Source organism: Carcharhinus amblyrhynchos, unplaced genomic scaffold (assembly GCF_965287045.1).
Source record: "Carcharhinus amblyrhynchos unplaced genomic scaffold, sCarAmb.v2.hapA scaffold_38, whole genome shotgun sequence".
NCBI classification, from domain to species: Eukaryota; Metazoa; Chordata; class Chondrichthyes; order Carcharhiniformes; family Carcharhinidae; genus Carcharhinus; species Carcharhinus amblyrhynchos.
The window spans coordinates 7,203,507-7,225,830 of NW_027649779.1; the positions used below are offsets into that span (position 1 = coordinate 7,203,507).

Here is a 22,324-nt window from a genome sequence, read left to right on the forward strand (position 1 = left end):
CCGGGAACCATATTCCTGTATTCCTATGCTATTCATATATTTATCAAAACACGTCTTAAAAGTCACCATCATATCTGCTTCCACTACCTTCCCCAGCAATGAGTTCCAGGCACCCATCATCCTCTGTGTAAAGAACCTGCCTTGTACATCTCCTTTAAAACTTGCCCCTCGCACCTTAATTCCTGGGAAAAAGCTTCTGACTATCCACTCTGTCCATGCCGCTCATAATCTTGTAGACTTCTATCAGGTAGCCCCCTCACCACCACCCCCCCCAACCTCCGTTGTTCCAGTGAGAACAAACCAAGTTTCTCCAATCTCCTCATAGCTAATGCCCTCCATACCAGGCAACATAGTGGTAAATATTTTCTGTACCCTCTCCAAAGCCTCCACATCCTTCTGTTACAGTGTGGTGACCAGAATTGAACACTAGATTCCAAGTGTAGTCTAAAGTTCTTTAAAGTTGCAACATGACTTGCCAATGTTTAAAATCAATGCCCTGCCTGATGAAGGCAAGCATGCCGTGTGCCTTCTTGATTATTTTCTCCACCTGCATTGCCACTTTCAATGACCTGTGAAACTGTACACCTAGATCCCTCTGCCTATGAATACCCTTAAGGGTTCTGCCATTTACTGTATGTTTCCCATCTCTATTAGACCTTCCAAAATGCATTACCTCACATTTGTCCAGATTAAACTTCATCCGCCATCTCTCTGCCCAAGTCTCCAACTGATCTATATCCTGCTGTATCCTCTGCCGGTCCCCATCACCATCCACAATTCCACCAACCTTTGTGTCATCCACAAACTTACCAATCAAACCAGTTACATTTTCCTCCAAATCATTTATATCTATTACAAACAGCAAAAATCCCAGCACTGATCCCTGAGGAATGTCACTTGTCACAGCCCTCCATTCAGAAATGTACCTTTGCACTGCCAACCTCTGTTTTCTTCTCGCTAAATATCTCTAAACTTCTTAACACCCTGTCACTCTGTAATCCTTGTGACATTTGAAACAAGGTAACCAGGTAACCAGACTCAAAGAACATCAGCCCACTGGACACTGAGACCAGCCAGTCCAGCAGAAAGAAACTCTCTGACCCTTCCCATTGACCAACTGTGAGAATGAACAAAATGCAGTTCTGGATACAACTGAGGGCAGAAACAACAGCAGAATCCAACCCCTGTCATCACTCGTGAACTCGCTGGTGTCTCAGCAGCTGGGATGAAACTCTGAAACCCTTCCCACACACAGAGCAGGTGAATGGCCTCTCCCCAGAGTGAACTCGCTGGTGTATCTGCAGGGTGGATGACCGAGTGAATCCCTATCCACACTGAGAGCAGGTGAATGGCCTCTCCCCAGTGTGAACTCGCTGGTGTATCCGCAGGTCAGATGACAGAGTGAATCCCTTTCCACACTGAGAGCAGGTAAATGGCCTCTCCCCAGTGTGAACTCGCTGGTGTCTCTGCAGGTCGGATGACTGAGTGAATTCTTGCCCACACTGAGGGCAGGTGAACGGCCTCTCCCCAGTGTGAACTCGATGGTGTCTCTGCAGGTCGGATGACCCAATGAATTCTTGCCCACACTGAGAGCAGGCGAACGGCCTCTCCCCAGTGTGAACTCGCTGGTGTCTCTGCAGGTGGGATAACCGAGTGAATCCCTCCCCACGCTGAGAGCAGGCGAACGGCCTCTCCCCAGTGTGAACTCGCTGGTGCGACCGCAGGGTGGATGACCGAGTGAATCTCTTTCCACACTGAGAGCAGGTGAACGGCTTCTCCCCAGTGTGAACTCGCTGGTGTATCCGCAGGTCAGATAACCGAGTGAATCCCTTCTCACACTGAGAGCAGGTGAACAGCCTTTCCCTAGTGTGAACTCGCTGGTGTGTCAGCAGGTGAGATGACCGAGTGAATCCCTTCTCACACTGAGAGCAGATGAACGGCCTCTCCCCAGTGTGGCTGCGCTGATGAGCTTCCAGTTCTGATGGGGTTCTGTATCTCTTGCCACAGTCCACATATTTCCATAGTTTCTCCATGGTGCAGGTGTCCTTGCCTCTCTCGAGTGGACAATTAGGTGAAACTTCATCCACACACACACAAGATTACAGTCTCTACCCGCTGTGAATGGTGTGATATTTATTCAGACTGTGTAACTGGTTAAAGCTCCTTAGTCAGTGCACTGGAACACACTCACTCAAGTGTGGCATGTTTTGTCTCTTTTTCACTCACACTGACATTTCAAATCTTTTCAAATCAACAGACTGGACAATCATTTCTCCGTCTGGATTCAAAGTCTGATGGTATTGAGGTCCCAAGGAATATGACTGTGACATCTAGACGTGATGTTTGAGATTTCAGCCTGTGATTCCTCTTTCAATATCCTGTAAAATGAGTTTCCAAAAGTTATCAGTGTCAGTACAGGATAGAAATTCAGAACAGATAATTTCTATGGAACATTCTTTCCTCTCTCATTCCCCAAAAGCTGTAAATTTCTTCCCACAACTCTCCCCATTCTGAGCAGGTCTGGCAGCCATCTGTATGGAGAGAAAAGAACTGGTGTTTCAGAGCTTTGACAAAGGGTCATCTAGACAAGAAACATCAGCTCTTTTCTGTCCTTACAGATGCTGCCAGGCCTGCTGAGATTTTCCAGCATTTTCTCTCTTGGTTTCAGATTCCAGCATCCGCAGTAATTTGCTTCTATAAGGCTGCAGATACCTCCTCCCACGTAACATGCGTGTGCCCGTGACATCACCACTTGTTTCCCTTATTTCTTTAGCACCCATGGTGCTCTCCACAGTAAACACAGAGGAGAAGTATTCATTAAAAATCTGAGCCATCTCCCGTGGCTCCACACACAGATGGCCACACTGATTTTTAAGAGAATCTATTCTCTCTCTAGCCACCCTTTTACTCTTAATATAGCTAGAGAACCTCTTGGAATTTTCTTTAATCTTACCTGCCAGACCCATATCATACCCTCTTTTTGTCCTCCTGATTTCCCTCTTCAGTATTTTCTTACACTTTTTATAGTCAGAGTGATTCACTTGTCCCCGATTGCCTAAACCGATTGCCTAAATGCTTCCTTCTTTTACCTGACCAGAGCCTCAATGTCCCTTGAGTGCCAGAGATCCTAAATTTACCATTCTTTCCCTTCACTCTAACAGGAATTTTCTGCCCCTGGACTCTTGATATCACACTTTTAAAACCTCCCATTTGCCAGTCATTCCTTTCCTTTCAAACAAACTCACCTGATCAACATCTGCTAGATCCTGCCTAATGCCCATAAAAGTGGCCCTGCTCCAGTTTAGGGCCTTGAGCTGTGGACCTGTCCTATCTTTTTCCAAAACTGCTTTGAAACTATTGGTGCTCCCAGACAGAGGAGAGAGAGGGAGTTCCACTGTCTGGACTGTGGAAGGAAACCGGAACACCCGGAGGAAACCCACACAGACACAGGGAGAATGTAGAAACTCTGCACAGGCAGCGACCCAAGGCTGGAATTGAACCCGGGTCCCAGGCACTGTTAGGCAGCTGTGCTAACCACTGTGCCACCGGGCCACATGTCAGTGCCATCGCCCGACTCCACCCCAGTCTCACCTCATCTGGAACTCTCACCCATTCCATTGTTACGTCATACAACACTCGCCCATTCCGTTGTGACGTCACATTCGTGCGCCCGTTCCATTGTGACGTCACACACTCGCCCGTTCTGTCCTGACGTCACACTCATTCACCCATTCCATTGTGACGTCAGGGCTTTACTCTCGATTCACAATCCCTGCCGGCCTCCCACATTCAGCCTCAATGGCGGCAGTCAGCCCGGGCCCAACACTACAAGCTGCGGCTCCATTGGTACAAACGGGGAGAACCGGAAAATTCTTTTCCGGGGTTTGGATTTGAACAAGATGTTTACGAAGCCTCTCCACCCACCCGCAATGTTTATCTTTCCCCACACGCCGTCCTCTACCTCGTATTGATCTCGCTTCCAAGCTAAAACCATCCGTCTTCCGTTATTACCCGCACTGCGCATGCTTCAGGTTCCCCCACCTCGTTCACTCCGATTGGTTGGAGGACCAGCCGCGCCCGCTCGGTCCTCCAGCCCCGCCCCTCTTCCTATTGGTCCGGAGCTGCCGTCAATCAGTCCCCGGGGACTAATTGACGGCAGTTCTGGACCAATAGAAAAAGGAGGCAGGGCTGGAAGACCGAGCGGGAGCGGCTGGTCCTCCAACCAATCGGAGTGAATGAAGGGGCGGGGCCTAGCTGTTACTGAGACATGCGCAATGCGAGTAAAGGCGACAGAGAGCGGCTTTTTCGGCAAGAGGATATTAAAGGTTCGCAGTGAGCAATGGATCTGGCGGATGGGTGAAGAGGTTTTGGAAACGTGTCCTGCAAATGCAAATCCCGAACAAGAACGTCTCAGTTCCCCTTTTTGTATGAGCGGGCTGCAGTTCCTCATGTTCGGCCCAGATTAACGATCGCCATCTTTATTGAGGGCAATGTGCAGCAGACCGCATGCGCGGCCGCCAGCTTTGTAGGGGTCAATGAGTGGGAGGCATGTTTGGTGTAGCGGTGGTCTAGGATGTTTGAGCCTCTAGTGGAGTGAATATACGAATGACAGACGAATATACTATTCGATATTCGTCTGTCATTATGTTTGTATGACTGCATTATTACATGAAGGCTATGCTACTTTATTAATGCCACTCTTATTGCTGATGACACCACCGTAGTGGGTCGGATCTCAAACAATGATGAGATAGAATACAGGAATGAGATAGAGAAACTTGAGAACTGGTGCGACGCCAATAACCCTCCCTCAATGTCAACAAAACAAAGGATATTGTCCTCGGCTTCAGGAAGCGCATTGGAGAACATAACCTACAAAGGGGATAAAGGAGAGACGGTCGAGGGCTTCAAGCTTTTAGCTGTACAGATCACCAGCAACCAGTCCTGGTTCCCCCATGCCTACGCTATAGTTAAGAAAGCCCACCAACCCCTCTACTTTCTCAGAGGACTAAGGAAATTTGGCATGTCAGCTATGACTCGCACCAAATTTTATAGATGCACCACAGGAAGCATTCTTTTTGGTTGTATCACAGCTTGGCATGGCTCCTGCTCTGCCCAAGACTGCAAGAAACGTGAATCCATCATATAAACCAGCCTCCTTTTCATTCATTCTGTCTACTCTTCCCGCTATCTCGGAAAGCAGCCAGTATAATTATGGTTCCTCACATCTTTGTGACAGCTATAATTCCTCACATCTCCTGTACGAAAGACAAAACAAAGAACAAAGAAAATTATAGCATATTTTGTTTGATACAAAACTGATTTTGTTTAATTTTATCCAGAACATTAACACCTATTACTGAGCTGCAGTTTATGAACACCAGCAGAATAGGACCCCAATGAATGTTGTTCAGTCCTGGGTCTGATTACAGCAAAATCTAAATCCTGCCTTCACTTATGAACTCGCTGATGCGTCAGCAGGTTGGATTTCCGAGTGAATCGCTTCCAACACTTGGAGCAGGTGAATGGTTTCTCCCCAGTGTGAACTCGCTGGTGTTCAATTAGTATCGACGATCGACTGAACCGAGTCCCACATTGAGAGCACCTGAACGGTCTCTTGTCAGTGTGAACACGTTGGTGGGACCTCAGATCTCCAGATCGTTTGTAGCACTTCCCACAGTCTGGGCATTTGATAGGTCTCTCCTCAGTGTGAACTCGCTGGTGAGCCCTGAGTTGGGAGGACTGAGTGAATCCCTTCCCACAATTGGAGCAGGTGAATGGTCTCTCCCCAGTGTGAATTCGCTGGTGTTCAGTGAGATGGGATGATTGCCTGAATCCAATTGCACAGTGAGAGCATCTGAATGGTCTCTCGTCAGTGTGAACATGCTGATGGGATTTCAGCTCTCCAGAACTCTTATAGTAATTCCCACAGTCTGGGCACTTGAAAGGTCTCTCTCCAGAGTGAACCCGCTGGTGCACCATGAGTTGGGATGACCGACTAAATCCCTTCCCACACTCTGTGCAGGTGAATGGCCTTTTCCCAGTGTGAATTCGCTGGTGTACAGTGAGTTGAGATGATTGCCTGAACCCAGTCCCGCAGTGAGAGCACCTGAACGGTCTCTCCTCAGTGTGAACACGTTGGTGGTACGTCAGTTCCCAGGAACTTTTATAGCCCTTTCCACATTCTGAACAGTAAAAAGGTCTTTCCTCAGTGTGAACTTGCTGATGGCGTGTCAGTTCCCTGGAACTTTTAAAGCACTTCCCACATGCTGGACATTTAAAAGGTCTCTTGTCAGTGTGAACTCGCTGGTGTGATAACAGGTTGCTTGTGTGAATGAATCCCTTCCCACACTGAGAGCAGGTGAATGGCCTCTCCCCAGTGTGAACTCTCTGATGTACCAGCAGATTGGAGGACTGAGTGAATCCCTTCCCACATTTGGAGCAGATGAATGGTCTCTCACCAGTGTGAACTTGCTGGTGTCTCAGCAGGTTGAACGACTGAGTGAATCCTTTCCCACACACAGAGCAGGTGAATGGCTTCTCCCCGGTGTGAACTCGCTGGTGAATTTCCAGGTCAGATGGGGAATGGAATCCTTCCTCGCAGTCCCCACATTTCAACGGCTTCTCTTCAGTGTGACTGCACTTGTGGTTCATGAGGTCAGATGATTCATACACAGAACATGTGTACAGATTCTGCCCAATGCAATCGATGCCTTTTTCTTCCATGATCAAAATCCAATAACGATACAATGGTTACACTGGGTGACTCCATCAGATCCTGATGTGATGTTCACTTTGTGTTTCCTGACTGAAAATCCTCCTCTTCTAAAATCCTGTGAAATTGATTTAAGTAGAAAAAAGGCAGTGAGAGAGAACCCACAGAAACACAAAGGCAGGTTGTAAAACTGAGCTGAGTGAATCTGGTAATTTGTGGTACCGGCAGTAGGAAAAAGTGACCATGGAAACTGCTGGATTGTCAGTGGGCGGCACGATGGCACAGTGGTTAGCACTGATGCCTCACAGCACCAGAGACCTGGGTTCAATTCCCAGTTTGGGTCACTCTGTGGAGTTTGCATGTTCTTCCCATGTCTGTGTGGGTTTTCTCCAGCTGCTCCAGTTTCCTCCCACAGTCTGAAAGACATGTGCATTGACAGGTGCATTGGCCCGAACAGGTGTCGGAATGTGGCAACTAGGCGAATTTCACAGTAACTTCATTGCAGTGTTAATGTAAGCCTACTTGTGACTAATAAATAAATTTTTAACTTAAAAAAAACCCAACTGATTCACTAATGCCCTTCAGGGAAAGAAACCTGTGAGCTGGTCAGCGGTGACACAAGACTCTGGACAATCTGGGAGAAGAGATCAAGGGGAGAAGAGGCAGAGAGACAGAAGTAGGAGAGGGTGAGACAGAATTGGGCAGCACAGGAAAAAAGGAATTTCAAATATTTCAAACTCCCTCAACCTGCACCACCAACGAAGCAAGCTATGGGAACATCATCATCTCCGAGTTCCTTTTCAGCTCACACACCATCAGTGGTTCAGTGGAGACGTGTGGGGAATGTTTTTATTTACACAGAGGATGGTGGGGCCCTGGAATCCACTGCCAAGTGAGGTGGTTGAGGCAGATACATTAGCAATATTTAAAATTTATCTGGATAGACAATAAACAGACGGGTTTAGAGAGATAATAAGCGGTTGGTTTAGACAGGACAATGTGATGGGAGCAGGTCTATGGGCTGAAGGGTCTGTTCCTGTGCTGGACTGTTCTTTGTTCTTTATCCCCTAGCTATAACCATAGGGGAACAGTGCGCAGGCGCAGTACCCAACATGGTATGGAGCATGCGCATTGTTAGTAATGGCGAAGGGGAGGGCGGATCCTTTTGTCTCATCCGCAGCTGGTAAAGATGTGGAAACGCGCGGGGCCGATAGAGTCGGCGGATGAACGGGGACTGTTTCTAAATACCTGCTGAAAGCATCAAACTGCGAGTACGGAGCTGCAGGTTCCGGGTTTCAGCTCCGGTTTGTTCTCCCGGGGCCAAGACTCCGGTTACCAGCCGCCATCTCAGTTCAGCGGAGGGCAGAGCGCATGCGCTGGCGTCTTGGTGACGCCCATTGTGACACAACAGAGAGTGGACGGGCTTCAGGATTTCTGTTTTTATTTGGGTCCTAGTGCCCGAGGTCACATCAAACCTTCCAGAGACACTGGTCAGAACTGTCTGATTCAGTTAGGAAGATTCCCTTTGGTTTTGTTGAGTCTTGGTTGTTGATTTTTGTCATTCAATTCGTTTGGACCATATGATTGGAGGGAATAAGAAATGAAAGAATGTTTCATCCAAACTAGTGTCTGTTCTGAATTTCTATCCTGTATTTACACCGATAACTTCTGTAAACTCCTTTTACAGGGGATTAGGAATGGGAGGATTGACAGGTGGGAAACTTTAATCAAACATCACATTGAGATCTGACAGAGTCACTCCATTCATCTGGACCTGAATATCAATGTGGAAGGAGAAATATTTGTTCTGTCTTGGGAAAAAATTTCAAACATCGGTGTGACTGGAAAAGCACCAAGACACACAAGTGAGAATGTTCCAGTGAACTGACTATGGAAAGAGCTTTAACCAGTTACACAGCCTGAAAAAACATAACAACATTCACAGCAGGGAGAAACCGTACATGTGTAGTGCGTGTAGTCAACTGATCATTCAACCTGGAGGGACATGAGGATACCAGCACCATGGAGAAACCATGGAAATGTGAGGATTGTGGAAAGGGATTCAAATGGCCATCCCAGCTGGAAATTCATCAGCGCACTCACACTGGGGAGAGGCCATTCACCTGCTCCACGTGTGGGAAGGGATTCAGAGAGTCATCCAACCTGCTGCAACACCAGCGAGTTCACACTGACTTGAGAGCTTTTAAATGTCCAGACTGTGGGAAGTGCTATAAAAGTTCTGGAGACCTGATGTCTCATCAACGTGTTCACACTGACCAGAGGCCATTCAAGTGTCCTTATTGTGGGACTGGGTTCAGGAAATCATCTGAATTCACTGTACACCAGCGCACTCACACTGGGGAGAGGCCGTTCACCTGCTCCATGTGTGGGAAGGGGTTCATTAATTCATCCAACCTGTTGAGACACCAGCGCACTCACTCTGATGCGAGAGCTTTTAAATGTCCTGACTGTGAGGACAGTTTTAAAAACAGTGATAACCTGCTGAGACATCGACGCACTCACACTGGAGAGAGGCCATTCACCTGCGCCGAATGTGGGAAGGGATTCACTCGATCAGCCGCACTGCTGACACACCGGCGAGTTCACAGCGGAGAGAGGCCGTTCACCTGCTCCGAGTGTGGGAAAAGATTTACTTGTTCATCTCATCTATTGAAACACCAACGCACTCACACTGAGGAGAGACCATTCACCTGCTCCATGTGTGGGAAGGAGTTCACTCAATCTTCTAACCTTCTGACACATCAGCAAATTCACAAGTGACTGCAGAGGTTAGCTCTTCTGTTATTTCTACTGCCTTTCACATTTAGTCCTTAATGTGTTGGTTAATCCTGAGGTGTGTAAGAAATGTGTCCCTGTCGCTCCATTCCTAGAGCTCCTAGACACGGAACAGCAATTCCTCTACAACTGTATTAGAGAAAGGAAGAACAACGTGAATGCTGGTAACATGCTGCCAAATCAGAGATTAGTGTAAAACTGAGATCTGTTTCTGACTGAGTGAGAAGTCTGACAACACCAGGTTTAAGTCCAACCGATTTATTTGATAGTAAACTCGTCTGACTGAGTGAAACAGCGGGTTTAAGTTTCCAGTTGTTCTTCCTTTCTCATCATGGACGCCCATTTCCCAATCAGTCCTCCAGCATCTTCCTGTCTCTCTGTCAGTGCGATGCTCCAGGCAGTTTCCCAACTGGGGCTCAGGCCCCGTTATTCTCAGCTAAATTCAGCCCTTAGCTCCATCGTCTGGCTATCATTGACACGAGCAATAAAGATAGAAAGGTGCTGAGGCTCAAATTGGAACTCAAAGCTTGTGGCTCTTAACAAACTCTTCAATATTTGTGCACTCAATATTTGTTTTTGTATCCAGTTGTTATTTTTACATTTAGGCAGTGGAGGCAAAAAGTAACTTCCCCTCTCTAACTTTCTATTGCCCATTGTATCAGTCACAGCTCAGAGAATCAAACTCTCCGGTCTGAATCAGAAGATTGTTCTTTCAAATCCCAGTCCATTGACATGAGGCCAACATTCAAAGTGTCAGCACTGAGGGAGTGCTGCACAATTGGAGCTGCTGTCTTTAGGATGAGGTGCCAACCCAGGCATCCCATCTGCATCTTCAAGTGGACATAGAAGTTTTCACAGATATGATTTTGAAGGAGGGGCTATCCTTGGAGTTCTGGCCAATATTTATCAATCAACATCACTAAAAACAGATCATCTGCTCGTGATCATGTTGCTGCTTCTGGGATCTTGCTGTGTAAACTTTAGCTGCCACATTTCCTGCATTACAACAGTGACCACACTTCAAAGATACTTCATTAGTTGGAAAGTGCATTGGGAGACCCTTTGGTCCTGAACAATGCTAAATGCGAGTTTTCAAATTTCAAATTTGTGTTACTTGTTTTTGATATCTGAATCTTAATTGATTTCAGCCACCCCAACTTGCCATTTAATAAATTCACCTTGAATCGAAGAATATTTTAATCAAGTAAGGAAGCAGCAGGATTCTCCATTGAGTAAATTTTAAAAGTAAATTTATTAGAACATAGAACATAGAACACTACAGCACAAACAGGCCCTTCGGCCCACGAGTTGCGCCGATCACATCAACACCTACCAACCTACAGACCTATCTATAACCCCCAATCCCATTAAACCCCATATACTCATCCAGAAGTCTTTTAAAAGACCCCAGCGAGTTCGCCTCCACCATCACTGACGGCAGCCGATTCCATTCACTCACCACCCTCTGAGTGAAAAACTTACCCCTAACATCACTTCTGAACTTCCCTCCTTGCACCTTAAATCTGTGTCCTCTCGTAGCAACCATTTCAACCCGGGGAAATAGCCTCTGAGAGTCCACCCTATCTATTCCTCTCAACATTTTGTAAACTTCTATCAGGTCGCCTCTCAACCTTCGTCTCTCCAGGGAAAAGAGTCCCAGCTCCCTCAACCTAAGTTCATAAGGCATGCCTCCCAGTCCAGGCAACATCCTTGTAAATCTCCTCTGTACCCCCTCAATAGCTTCTACATCTTTCCTATAGTGAGGCGACCAGAACTGCGCACAATACTCTAAATGAGGCCTGACAAGGGTCTTATAAAGTTGCAGCATTACCTCCCGACTCCTAAACTCAATCCCTCGATTAATGAAGGCCAGTACACCATACGCCTTCTTGACCACCTCCTCCACCTGCGAGGCCGATTTAAGAGTCCTGTGGACCCGGACCCCTAGATCCTTCTGCTCTTCAACACTACTCAGACTTCTGCCCTTGATAGTGTACTCGTTCATCCCGTTGGTTCTGCCAAAATGGACAACTACACATTTATCCGTGTTGAAGTCCATCTGCCACTTCTCCGCCCAGTCCTGCATCCTATCTATGTCCTGCTGCAACTTTTTCCATCCTTCCAGACCATCCACAACACCACCGACCTTAGTGTCATCAGCGAACTTACTTACCCATCCCTCCACTTCCTCATTCAGGTCATTTATGAAAATGACAAACAACAAGGGTCCCAGAACAGATCCTTGAGGCACTCCGCTGGTGACTGACCTCCATTCAGAAAAAGCCCCATCCACAACCACTCTCTGCCTTCTGCAGGCAAGCCAATTCTGGATCCACAAGGCCAAAGGCCCTTGGATCCCATGCCCTCTCACCTTCTCAAGAAGTCTTGCATGGGGGACCTTATCAAACGCCTTGCTGAAGTCCATGTACACTATGTCCACGGCACTTCCTTCGTCAATGTGTTCAGTCACATTATCGAAGAACTCAACTAGGCTTGTAAGGCACGACCTGCCCTTGACAAATCCATGCTGACTATTCCTGATCATGTCAAACCTCTCCAAATGTTCATAAATCTTGTCCCTCAGAAGCCTCTCCATCAGCTTACCAACTACTGAGGTCAGACTTACCGGTCGGTAATTTCCCGGGCTATCTCTGTTCCCTTTCTTGAAAATAGGAACTACATCCGCAATCCTCCAATCCTCCGGAACCTCTCCCGTCTCCATTGACGACGCAAAGATCATCGCCAGGGGCTCTGCAATCTCTTCCCTCGCCTCCCACAGTATCCTGGGGTACATCCCATCTGGTCCAGGCGACTTATCTACCTTGATAGAATTCAAAAGTTCCAACACATCCTCCTCCTTAATATTCACGTACTCAATCTTTTCTATCTGCTGCAAATCCATAACAAAATCTCCCAGATCAGCTTCCACTGTGAATACTGAGGCGAAGTACTCGTTAAACACCTCTGCCATTTCTTCTGGTTCCTCACAAACCTACAAGATTCTACAAGAAACGTTTACTTCAAACTTTGGCTTTTACAACTTGACGTGGGTGATCAGTCTGGAGAAGGTTAACCCTCTCTGGCTCATTCTTTGACAGGAGTTCTTGTGGATTTCAACCTCAGAAATCTGGTTCCTGCTTTGACTATAATTTACCTGGAACTCAACCCCATGAATATTCAGTACTTGGCTGGCAAGGAAGATGGTGGGAATCTCTACGTTTATCCCCAAAGTGATATTAGAGTTGGGCTGATTGTGACATGACATTTGATGAATTTGGTTACCAGATTAATTTAACTAGATTCCCAATTATTTACACCACCTTTTCTTATTAACTTAGACAATAATACAATTGCACAGTTTCATACTAATCCTTTATTTGATTCTCTACAATTAGGTAGTCAGACAATTTCAAATTTTGAGATAAATTGGAGATTGAAGGTCTCTCTTACCAATACATTTGTCTTCATTGCACATTCTTTACTACACAGCAATTCAAATGATACATTTTTACAGCAAATAAAACTCAGCTTCTTACTATAAGCCTACTTGTGACACTAATAGATAAACAAAAAAAAGATTTATTAACTGTAACTCAATTAACTCACTACTTCTCCAATTATTTGTTACTGACTGCTAGCTAATTAATACAGTGATCTTTAATTAATAAACTTGGTTACTGCAAGATAGACTGGTGCAAAAAAACAGTTTGTTGAAAGACAATAGCTTTCTTTCTTACTAATCCTGACCAGACTGAACAATGAACCTTATTTTTCAGCTGGACTTTGGAAGAATACAATATCCTGTAGCATATCAAAATTAGAAAATATTTTCTTTCTTTAAACAATTTCTGCCAGCTCTGCAGTTTCTGGAAACATTTCAGGTTATTCAGTGTTAAAATTTTAAAATAAAGCTCTCGCCTTTATGATATAATTGTCTCTTACACTGAGTCACTAACGATACCTTAAACAAGGTTCATTACTGAATAATCATATGCTTCATGACTGACTGTTAATATAAAATCAATTTGTAGCGAATAAAGACAACTGACAGAAGGTGAATCGATTGTTAGAAGCCACATGTTCTATTTTAAAATGGCTTCCTTGACCTTGTTACTAATAGCAATGAATATGGCATGAAAATGATTGATTATAAAACTAAATTTGATTACCCAGGCCTGCAGTTTCCTCCATTACAACAGTCACTACAATTCACAGAACTTCATTCATGAAGTATAATGCTTCAGGACAAAAGCAGAGTTAGATAGATTCCAGATTATCAGGGGAGGTGGAGTTGAGGTTTCAATCAGATCAGCCATGATTTGATTTGATTTATTATTGTCTGCACTGACATACAGTGAAAAATATTGTTTCTTGCGTGCTATACAAAGCACACCATTCACAAAGAAACAAGAGGGTACAGAATGCAGAGTTATAGTCACAGTCGAGAAAGATCAACTTAATGCAAGATAAGTCCAGTCAAAATTCTGACAGCAGCAGGGAAGAAGTAGTTCTTGAGTTGGTTGGTGCATGACCTCAGACTTTTGTATGTTTTTCCTGACTGAAGAAGGTGCAAGAGAGTATGACAGGAGTGTCTGGCTGCTTTGCCAAGGCAGCGGGAAGTGTAGACAGAGTCAATGGATGGGAGGAATGTAGCCCAATCCATCCATTGCATGATGGATTGGACTACATTCATGACCTTTTGTAGTTCTTTGTGGTTTTGGGCACAGGAGGAGCCATACCAAGCTGTGATACAACCAGAAAGAATGCTTTCTATGGTGCATCTGTAAAAGTTGGTATCTGACATGCCAAATTTCCTTAGTATTGCTCATCTTGAATGGCAGAACAGGCTCCTGTTTCATATCTTCATCTGATACCCTGTGGTTGTGAGAGGTGCTATAAAAATGCATTTTTTTCTTGTTTTCCACAATGTGCCCGCATCAAAGTCATTGTTAAAGGCTAAGTCTAAATTTGACACATTTCGAACGATGGGCTGCTTTTTACTAAAGAGAAGACTGAAGGGTGACCTGATGGATGTCTTTAAGATTATGAAGGGGTTCAATAATCCAATAGGGATTTAATGAGAAACCTCTTCACCCAGCGAGTGGTGAGAATGTGGAACTCACTACACAGCCAGTGGTTGAGGTGAACAGCATGAATACACTGAAGGGGAAGCTGGATACATACATGAGGGAGAAAGGAATAGAAGGATATGCTGATGCGGGGAGATGAGGAAGGGTGGGTGAAGTCTGATGTGGAGCTTAAATACTGACACAGACCAATTCAGCTGACTGCCCTGACCCTGTGCTGTAGACTCAATGGAACAGAGACAAACATATTTCTTTTAGGTCTACTTGTAGTGGTAGGAAAAACATTATTTACTGTGTAGGATAGAATAAATGTCATCTTCAACTTTTGTGGATCATTTCAATGGAAATGTACACTCTCAGGCTCAAACAGCACCAGCCCTCTGGAAGCAAAATTGTGAGACCGGCCAATCCAGCAGAAAGAAACCATCTGACCCTCCCACTTCACCAACTGTCAGAATGAACATGGTTCAGTCCTGGATGTGATTAACAGCAGAATCCAATCTCTGTAATCACTTGTGAACTTGGTGGTGTCTCAGCAGCTGTGACGACTGAATGAATCCCTTCCCACACACAGAGCAGATATACTGTCTCTCCCCAGTGTGAATTCGCTGGTGTGCCTGCAGATTGGATGAATTACTGAATTCTTGCCCACACTGAGAGCAGGTGAATGGTCTCTCCCCAGTGTGAACCCGCTGGTGTGTCCGCAGGTGGGATGACTGAGTGAATGCTTTCCCACAATTGGAGCAAGTGAATGGTCTCTCCCCAGTGTGCACTCGACGGTGTTTCTGCAGATTGGATCCATCAGGGAAACCCTTCCCACATTCAGGACATATCAATGGTCTTTCCCCAGTGTGAACTCGCTGATGTGTCAGTAGATGGGATGAATCAGTAAATCCCTTCCCACACTCGGGGCAGGTGAATGGCCTCTCCCCAGTGTGAATTCGCTGGTGCATCAACAGATGGGATGAGTGACTAAATCCCTTCCCACAGGTAAAGCAGGTGAATGGTTTCACCCCAGTGTGAACTCGTTGGTGCATCAGCAGACTGAATGAGTCACTGAATCTCTTCCCACATGTTAAGCAGGGGAATGGTCTCTCTCTGGTATGAACCCTCTGGTGCATCAGCAGATTGAATGAATCAGTAAATCCTTTCCCACACTCGGAGCAGGTGAACGGCCTCTCCCCAGTGTGAACTCGCTGGTGCCTCAGCAGGTTAGATGAATCACAGAATGCTTTTCCACACTCGGAGCAGCTGAACGGTCTCTCCCCAGTGTGAATGCGCTCGTGTGACTGTAGGTGGGATAACTGAGTGAATTCCTTCCCGCACTCCGAGCAGGTGAACCGCCTCTCCCTGGTGTGAACTCGTTGGTGCATCAGCAGGTTGTATGAATCACTGAATCCCTTCCCACAGTCAGAGCAGGTGAATGGCCTCTCCCCACTGTGAACTCTCTTGTGTGTCTGCAAGTGGGATGAACTTGTGAATCCTTTCCTGCACTCAGGGCAGATGAATGGCCTCTCCCCTGTATGAACTCGTTTGTGTGTCTGCAGGGAGGATGAATGAGCGAATCCCTTCCCACACTCCAAGCAAGTGAATGGCCTCTCCCCAGTGTGACTACGTCGATGAGTTTCCAGCTGATATGGGAAATTGAATCCTTTACCACAGTCTCCACACTTCCATGGTTTCTCCATGGCACTGGTGTCCATGTGTCTTTCCCAGTTTAACAGTGAGTTGAAGCCCCATCCACACATAAAAAGCCTGAACAGTGACTAGTGATGTCTTTTCAAGCTGTGTAACTTGTTGAAGTTTTATTCCATAGTCAGTGCACCAGAACACTCACTTGTGTCTGTATCTCCACGTTTTCCAATCACACTTATGCTTGAAATCTCTTGAAGCAGACAGACACACAAATATTTCTTTTCTAGATTCCAAAGGCCAACGTTGTTCAGGTCCCGATTTATCAAGTTAATCTGTCAGATTGCCATGAGTATTTGTTTTGTGAAGTCCAATTCTGTTATTCTGCAAAATGAGTTCCAAAATTCATCACTGTCAGTTCAATTTAGAAATTCAGAAAAGACAATTCTAGTTTTTATAGAAAATTCTTTACTTTCTCCTGCCATTCTTACCCTGCATCTAATATACATCATACATCAACACTAGACATATCCCTATCCTATATTAATTTACTGTCTCCTTAATATCAGCTATCTCCTGGGGATCCACCTCTTTAATTGTGAACATTAGGAAAATAAACCATCCTTTTAGCCAGACAAATAAATGTATTAAGCTGAGGGAGCTCAAGGATGTTAATGTCTTTAAGACAGACATTGACAACCGTTCCAGAGTCTGCATCCTCCCTCGACTCACTTCCTTTCCCTTCAGTTGCTGCAAGTCCGCAATTTCCCCCAGAACGGGAAAAGAAATGGAAAGGGGGTGAAAAGAAAGTGTTTTACTCACAGATGTTCGACAGGAGGGAATTTGAGTCTGAACCTCAATCTGCATTCACATAAAGCCCGCGCTCTGATTGGCTGGAGGACCAGAGGGCTTCCGGTCCTCCAACTATTCCTATTGGTCAACATCTCACGTGACATAATGATGGGTAGGACCACCTCCGCACATGCGCATTCCGGGCCTCCTGCCTGTGTGGCGAATAGAGCGGTTTCCCCAGCGCCGTGGATTGTGGGTACGCGACTGCCATTATTCAGCCAGTCTCCAAACTCCTGGGAGTGGGTAAAACTTCGTGGGCTTGGGTTGAGGTGGGTTGAGGCGACCATTCAAAGTGGGTTGTCATGGGATTTGATTGTGCCGCTCCTTTCACAAAAGAGTTTGTTAAATACAGCTGTAAAGATTTGGACGGTGGCACAGCGGTTAGCACAGCTGCCTCACAGCGCCAGGAACCCAGGTTCAATTCCGGCCTTGGGTGACTGTCTGTAGGGAGTTTGTACATTCTCTCTAAATCTGCGTGAGGGACTGGGCTTCCCCGCCTTATAACACCAGGTTAAAGTCCAACAGATTTATTTGGTGGTAACTTTTATTTACTACCAAATAAACCTGTTGGACATTAACCTGGTGTTGTGAGACTTCTTACTGTGTTTAGACCAGTCCGATGCTGGCACTCCACAAGACTTCCCTGTCTTGCCAGCGGTTGACATGAGCTGTCCCCATCATTGATGAACGTCATGCAGGAGGGCACCAAGGCAGCCTCAGGGCTGGTTTGGCCTTCTGGTCCCCCTCTCCCCCTGCTCCAATGGCACAGACATTTGGAAATTTGTAACTAATGTCCAGCTCCTCAGTGCCAAAAGGTATTGCTGGTTTTTAAAATTATTGCCCCTGAAAACTGGCATGGTTTGCAGAGATCAACAATTTAATGCACTTAACTGGACAGACTGGAAAATGCCCACATCTTTTCTCTGTATAGTTAATTCACTCGAATGATCATCCAATGAGCCAGCTGACACTGTCCCATGCAGGGAGCCTTTAATAGTGCTGGCCCTGACCTTGTTCTGGGTCACTGCCTGTAGCTTTCGACACTAGACATCCCACTCTCCAGCACTCATTCAGCAAAATGAAGGTCTACAACCTGCCCTTGCTGCTAACTGGTGACAATGAATGTATTATCAGGCATGCATTAATAGTGGCCCAGAAGTCAGAATGCTGCTGAATTCTGGATGTGGAATGCGCTACCATAGAAACGAGAAGCAGGACTAGGCATTTGGCCCTTCAAGCCTGCTCCACCATTCATTATAATCATGGCTGATCATCAAATTCAATATGCTGATCCCATGTGACTGCACTGTTCAGCTGTTGGAAGTTACCTCAAAGCTGATTGCAAACATTTATGTCTCTGATGTAAATCATCATTTAAAGTCAACAAGACTGGGTACAATTGTTGAGCTCTGATGAAGGGTCATCTAGACTCAAAATGTTGGCTCTATTCTCTCTCCACAGATACTGTCAGACGTGCTGAGACTTCACAGTATTTTCTGTTTTTGTTTCAGACGCCAGCAGCCGCAGTAATTTGCTTTTATCTTAAGAGATTATTCCTCAAATTGAAATTGATAAAATAAATTGATATGAATAGCTGATTAGAACATGAAAAGGGAAATTTAAGGGAATAATCACTTTGTCAGAACAAAAAGAAACTAACAACTAACAGTCAGGTGGTTCCTCAGTGTCAAAAACAATTTCTTTTGCACATTAATACTTCTACTTGAATTTGGGTTAATTTAGGAAAAAGAGTCAAAGAAAATTTGAGTTATTTTTAGATAATAAAAGACCATCTAAAACAAAGATCTTGATAATGCCTGAAATCAAACATGATTATAATATATGAAATATGATATGGGGAAGTTTCAGAGTTGAGGAGAAATTTCTTCATGCAGACAGTGGTGAACTTGTGGAATTTGCCAGCACAGAAGGATGTGGAGGCCAAAACATTAGAAATACATCTGTTTCTTTCTGAGATCTATTTGGACTCTAAAAGCTTCAAGGAATTTGGGGAGATCAGTGGAAAATGATGTTGAAATAGGGGATCAGTCATGATCATATTGAATTGCAGAGCAGGCTCGAAGGGCCAAATGACCTACTCCTGTTTCTATTTTCTATGTTTTTGGAAGTCAACAAAACAAGATTCTCATCAGGAATGTTGTTAAAAAGGAAAACAAGGAATTACACATCTTCAGCCTGATCAACCAACATAAATTATAAGTCTGTTCTGTGAAGTGTATTTTTCCATTCTATATTGACAAGTATTTTTCTTCAATTGATTATCTAAGATTCCTGTCATAGAATCACTACAGTGCTGAAGGAGGCCATTTGGCCCATGGAGCCTGCACCAACTACAATCCCACCCAAGCCTAACCCCTTAATCCATTTACCCTACTAATCCCCCTGACATTAAGGGTCAATTTAGCATAGCCAATCAACCTAACCTGCACATCTTGAGCGTGAGGAAACTAGACCACTCATAGCAAACTCACGCACACATGGCGAGACCAACTTAACCAACAATTAAAAATCTTGTTTAAACTAAAATAAATGAGGGAATTGTTTACAAACACAGGTGGATTTGGCTTATTGCAAACAGAATGAGAAGGGAAATGAGACAGAGCTGTGTCAGCACTCTGGCAGAGACAGAAATCCTATTGGAGGGTTGAAACAAGGAGTTCCAGGAAAGAAGGGTATGGATTGGGAAGTAACAAACAAGTTATAGAGGAAAAGATGGTTGGAGATTGGGGCAGGAGTTCACAAGGATATTGGGAGTTAAGGGTTGGTTTCACTGGGGGAAGAGGCTGGTGATGATGGCAGATTTGAAGGACAGTAAGAAGTCTCACAACATCAGGTTAAAGTCTAACAGGTTATTGGTAGCAAACGCCACTAGCTTTCGGAGTGCTGCTCCTTCGTCAGTGGCATTTGCTACCAAATACACCTGTTAGACTTTAACCTGGTGTTGTGAGACTTCTTGCTGTGTTTACCCAGTCCAACGCCGGCATCTCCACATCAGATCTGAAGGACACAGGGGCAGTACCTGAAGGAAAAGAACCATGAACAATATCAGTAAACATGGGGAAGTTGGGTGATGAGCAGTGTTGTGGGAATAAGGTTGAGGGAGGAGGTGGGATTACTGGAAAAGATAAACTCTGAGAGGATACAAAGAGAGATAGGAGTGAAATGAAACAAAGGATCAAATTCAGGGCTACAACAAGGGAGGGTCATTGGAGACAGTTTAGCTCGGTGGGCGAGTGGAAGTGAGGGGGGGGGAGCAGTAGATGCAGCTGATCAAATTGTCTCTATCTTAGTGACAAAGAAGCTCCATGAGCTCCTCACACTTGTTGTTGGAGGTAAAGATGGAGGAGACGGGGAAAGAGAGATCTTTGTGTTTGAGATATTAAAAAAGTTCAACACTTTTCATGCTTAACACAGTGAATTTATTTGACTTAACAATATTAGCATTTCTAACTATGCTGTTGTTTATTAACAGCAATAAGGTAAGAACTTTACACACAAATATGACATAAAGTAGCAGCAGGAGTAGGCTACTCAGCCCCTCTAGCCTGCTCCAGCACTCAATAAGACCCTGGTTGATCTGATTGTAACCTCAAATCCACATTCTTTTTATCCCCTGTTAATGAAGAATCTATCCAGCTCTGCCTTCAAAATATACAAAGACTCTGCTTCCAATGTCTTTCGAGGAAGAGAGTTCCAAAGACACTCTGTCATTTGAGAGAAAACATTTATTGCTCATCTTTGTGTCAACTGGGCAACATTTATTTTTCAATAATGATTCCTTGTATTAAATTCGCTCACATGAGAAAACATCCTCTCTAAATCTATCCTGTGAAAATACCTTAGGAACTGAAAAAGATTTCAATCTGCCTCTTACTCTTTTAAGCTCTAGTAGATACAAGCCCAGGCTATTCAATCTTTCCTCATAAGACAACCCTCCCATTTCCATTATTAGTCTTGTGGACCTTCTCTGAACTGCTTCTAGCATATTTACATTCTTCTTCAAATAAGGAGACAGATACTTCAATAATATTCCAAACATCCAGTGTTCTGTATAGCTGAAGCATAACCTCTCCTTTGAATTCAATTCCCCTCACAATAAACAATAACATTATGTTAACTTTCTAAATTACCTGCTGTACACTGTACAGCCTTTTGTGATTCCTCTGATGGGTAACTGAGTTTCTTCTGAAAGTCGGTTTCCACGGTTCCTCCCGAATGTGACTGTGGTTGTGAACAATATTGTTTCCTTCCATGTTCAAAATTCTCTGTTGTTCATATTACAATAAATTGTGTGGCTCCATCCAATCCTGATCAAATGTTTTGTGAATGTCCTGACCCCAAATCCTCCCTTTCTAAGCCAATTATATTGACATCTATAACACAGCTGGAGTTATTTTTCAATTCAGCGGAAACAGACACAAACAAAAATGGTTAAGTCTGAATACGATTAACAGCAAAATCCAATCACAATAGTTAGTTGTGAATTTGCTGGTGTTTTAGCAGCCTGGATGATGTAATGTATCCCTTCCCACACTGGGAGCAAGTGAATGGCCTCTCCCGAGTGTGAGTTCGCTGGTGATTTAGCATCGTGCATGAGGTAATGAATCCCTTTCCACACACAAAGCAGGTGAATGGCCTCTCCCCAGTGTGAATTCGCTGGTGCTTCAGCAGCATGGATGAGGTAGTGAATCCCTTCCCACACTGGGAGCAGGTGAACGGCCTCTCCCCAGTGTGAACTCGTTGGTGATTTAGCAGCGTGGATGACTGAGTGAATCCCTTCCCACACTGAGAGCAGGTGAATGGCCTCTCCTCAGTATGAATTCGCTCGTGTATCGCTAGGTTAGATGACTGATTGAATTCCTTCCCACACACAGAACATGTGAATGGTCTCTCCCCTGTGTGAACTCGCTGGTGTTTCAGCAGATGGGATGAGGTAGTGAATCCCTTCCCACATTGAGAGCAGGTGAATGGTCTCTCCCCAGTGTGACTCCTTCGATGAGTTTCCAGGTGGGATGGGTATTCAAATCCCTTCCCACAATCCTCACATTTCCATGCCATGTCCCTGTTGTGACTGCAATTATGTTATGAAGGGCCAGATGATTGGTTGAAGTCTTGTCCACACACAGAACACGTGTACACTTTCTCGCCACTGTGCTTTTCTTCTCTACATTCAAAATACAATGATTTTCAGGTTACAATAAATTGGTCAACTCAATCAGGT

General features: G+C 45.0%; 3 protein-coding genes across 3 annotated transcripts in view; 1 reads left to right on the forward strand and 2 right to left on the reverse strand.

Annotated features, from left to right (window-relative positions):
* On the reverse strand, nucleotides 1-21,316 carry LOC145362532 (uncharacterized). Its single transcript, XM_080218554.1, is given in 5 exon segments — nucleotides 1-1,989; nucleotides 5,744-6,540; nucleotides 6,620-6,626; nucleotides 15,112-16,614; nucleotides 21,234-21,316. Coding segments are annotated over 4 exon segments (3,114 nt in total). The 5' UTR covers nucleotides 16,347-16,614; nucleotides 21,234-21,316; the 3' UTR covers nucleotides 1-914.
* LOC145362525 (uncharacterized) lies at nucleotides 8,252-13,442 on the forward strand. Its single transcript, XM_080218545.1, has 2 exons — nucleotides 8,252-9,504; nucleotides 12,610-13,442. The coding sequence occupies exon 1, from the start codon at nucleotides 8,738-8,740 to the stop codon at nucleotides 9,494-9,496; it is 759 nt and encodes a 252-aa protein (XP_080074671.1). The 5' UTR covers nucleotides 8,252-8,737; the 3' UTR covers nucleotides 9,497-9,504; nucleotides 12,610-13,442.
* The window catches only part of LOC145362538 (uncharacterized), a 9,686-nt gene continuing 7,887 nt past the window's right edge, over nucleotides 20,526-22,324 (reverse strand). Inside the window, exon 2 of the mRNA XM_080218559.1 lies at nucleotides 20,526-22,165. Coding sequence (XP_080074685.1) covers nucleotides 21,577-22,165 — 589 coding nt within the window. The 3' untranslated portion in view covers nucleotides 20,526-21,576. The remainder of the gene's footprint in view (nucleotides 22,166-22,324) is intronic.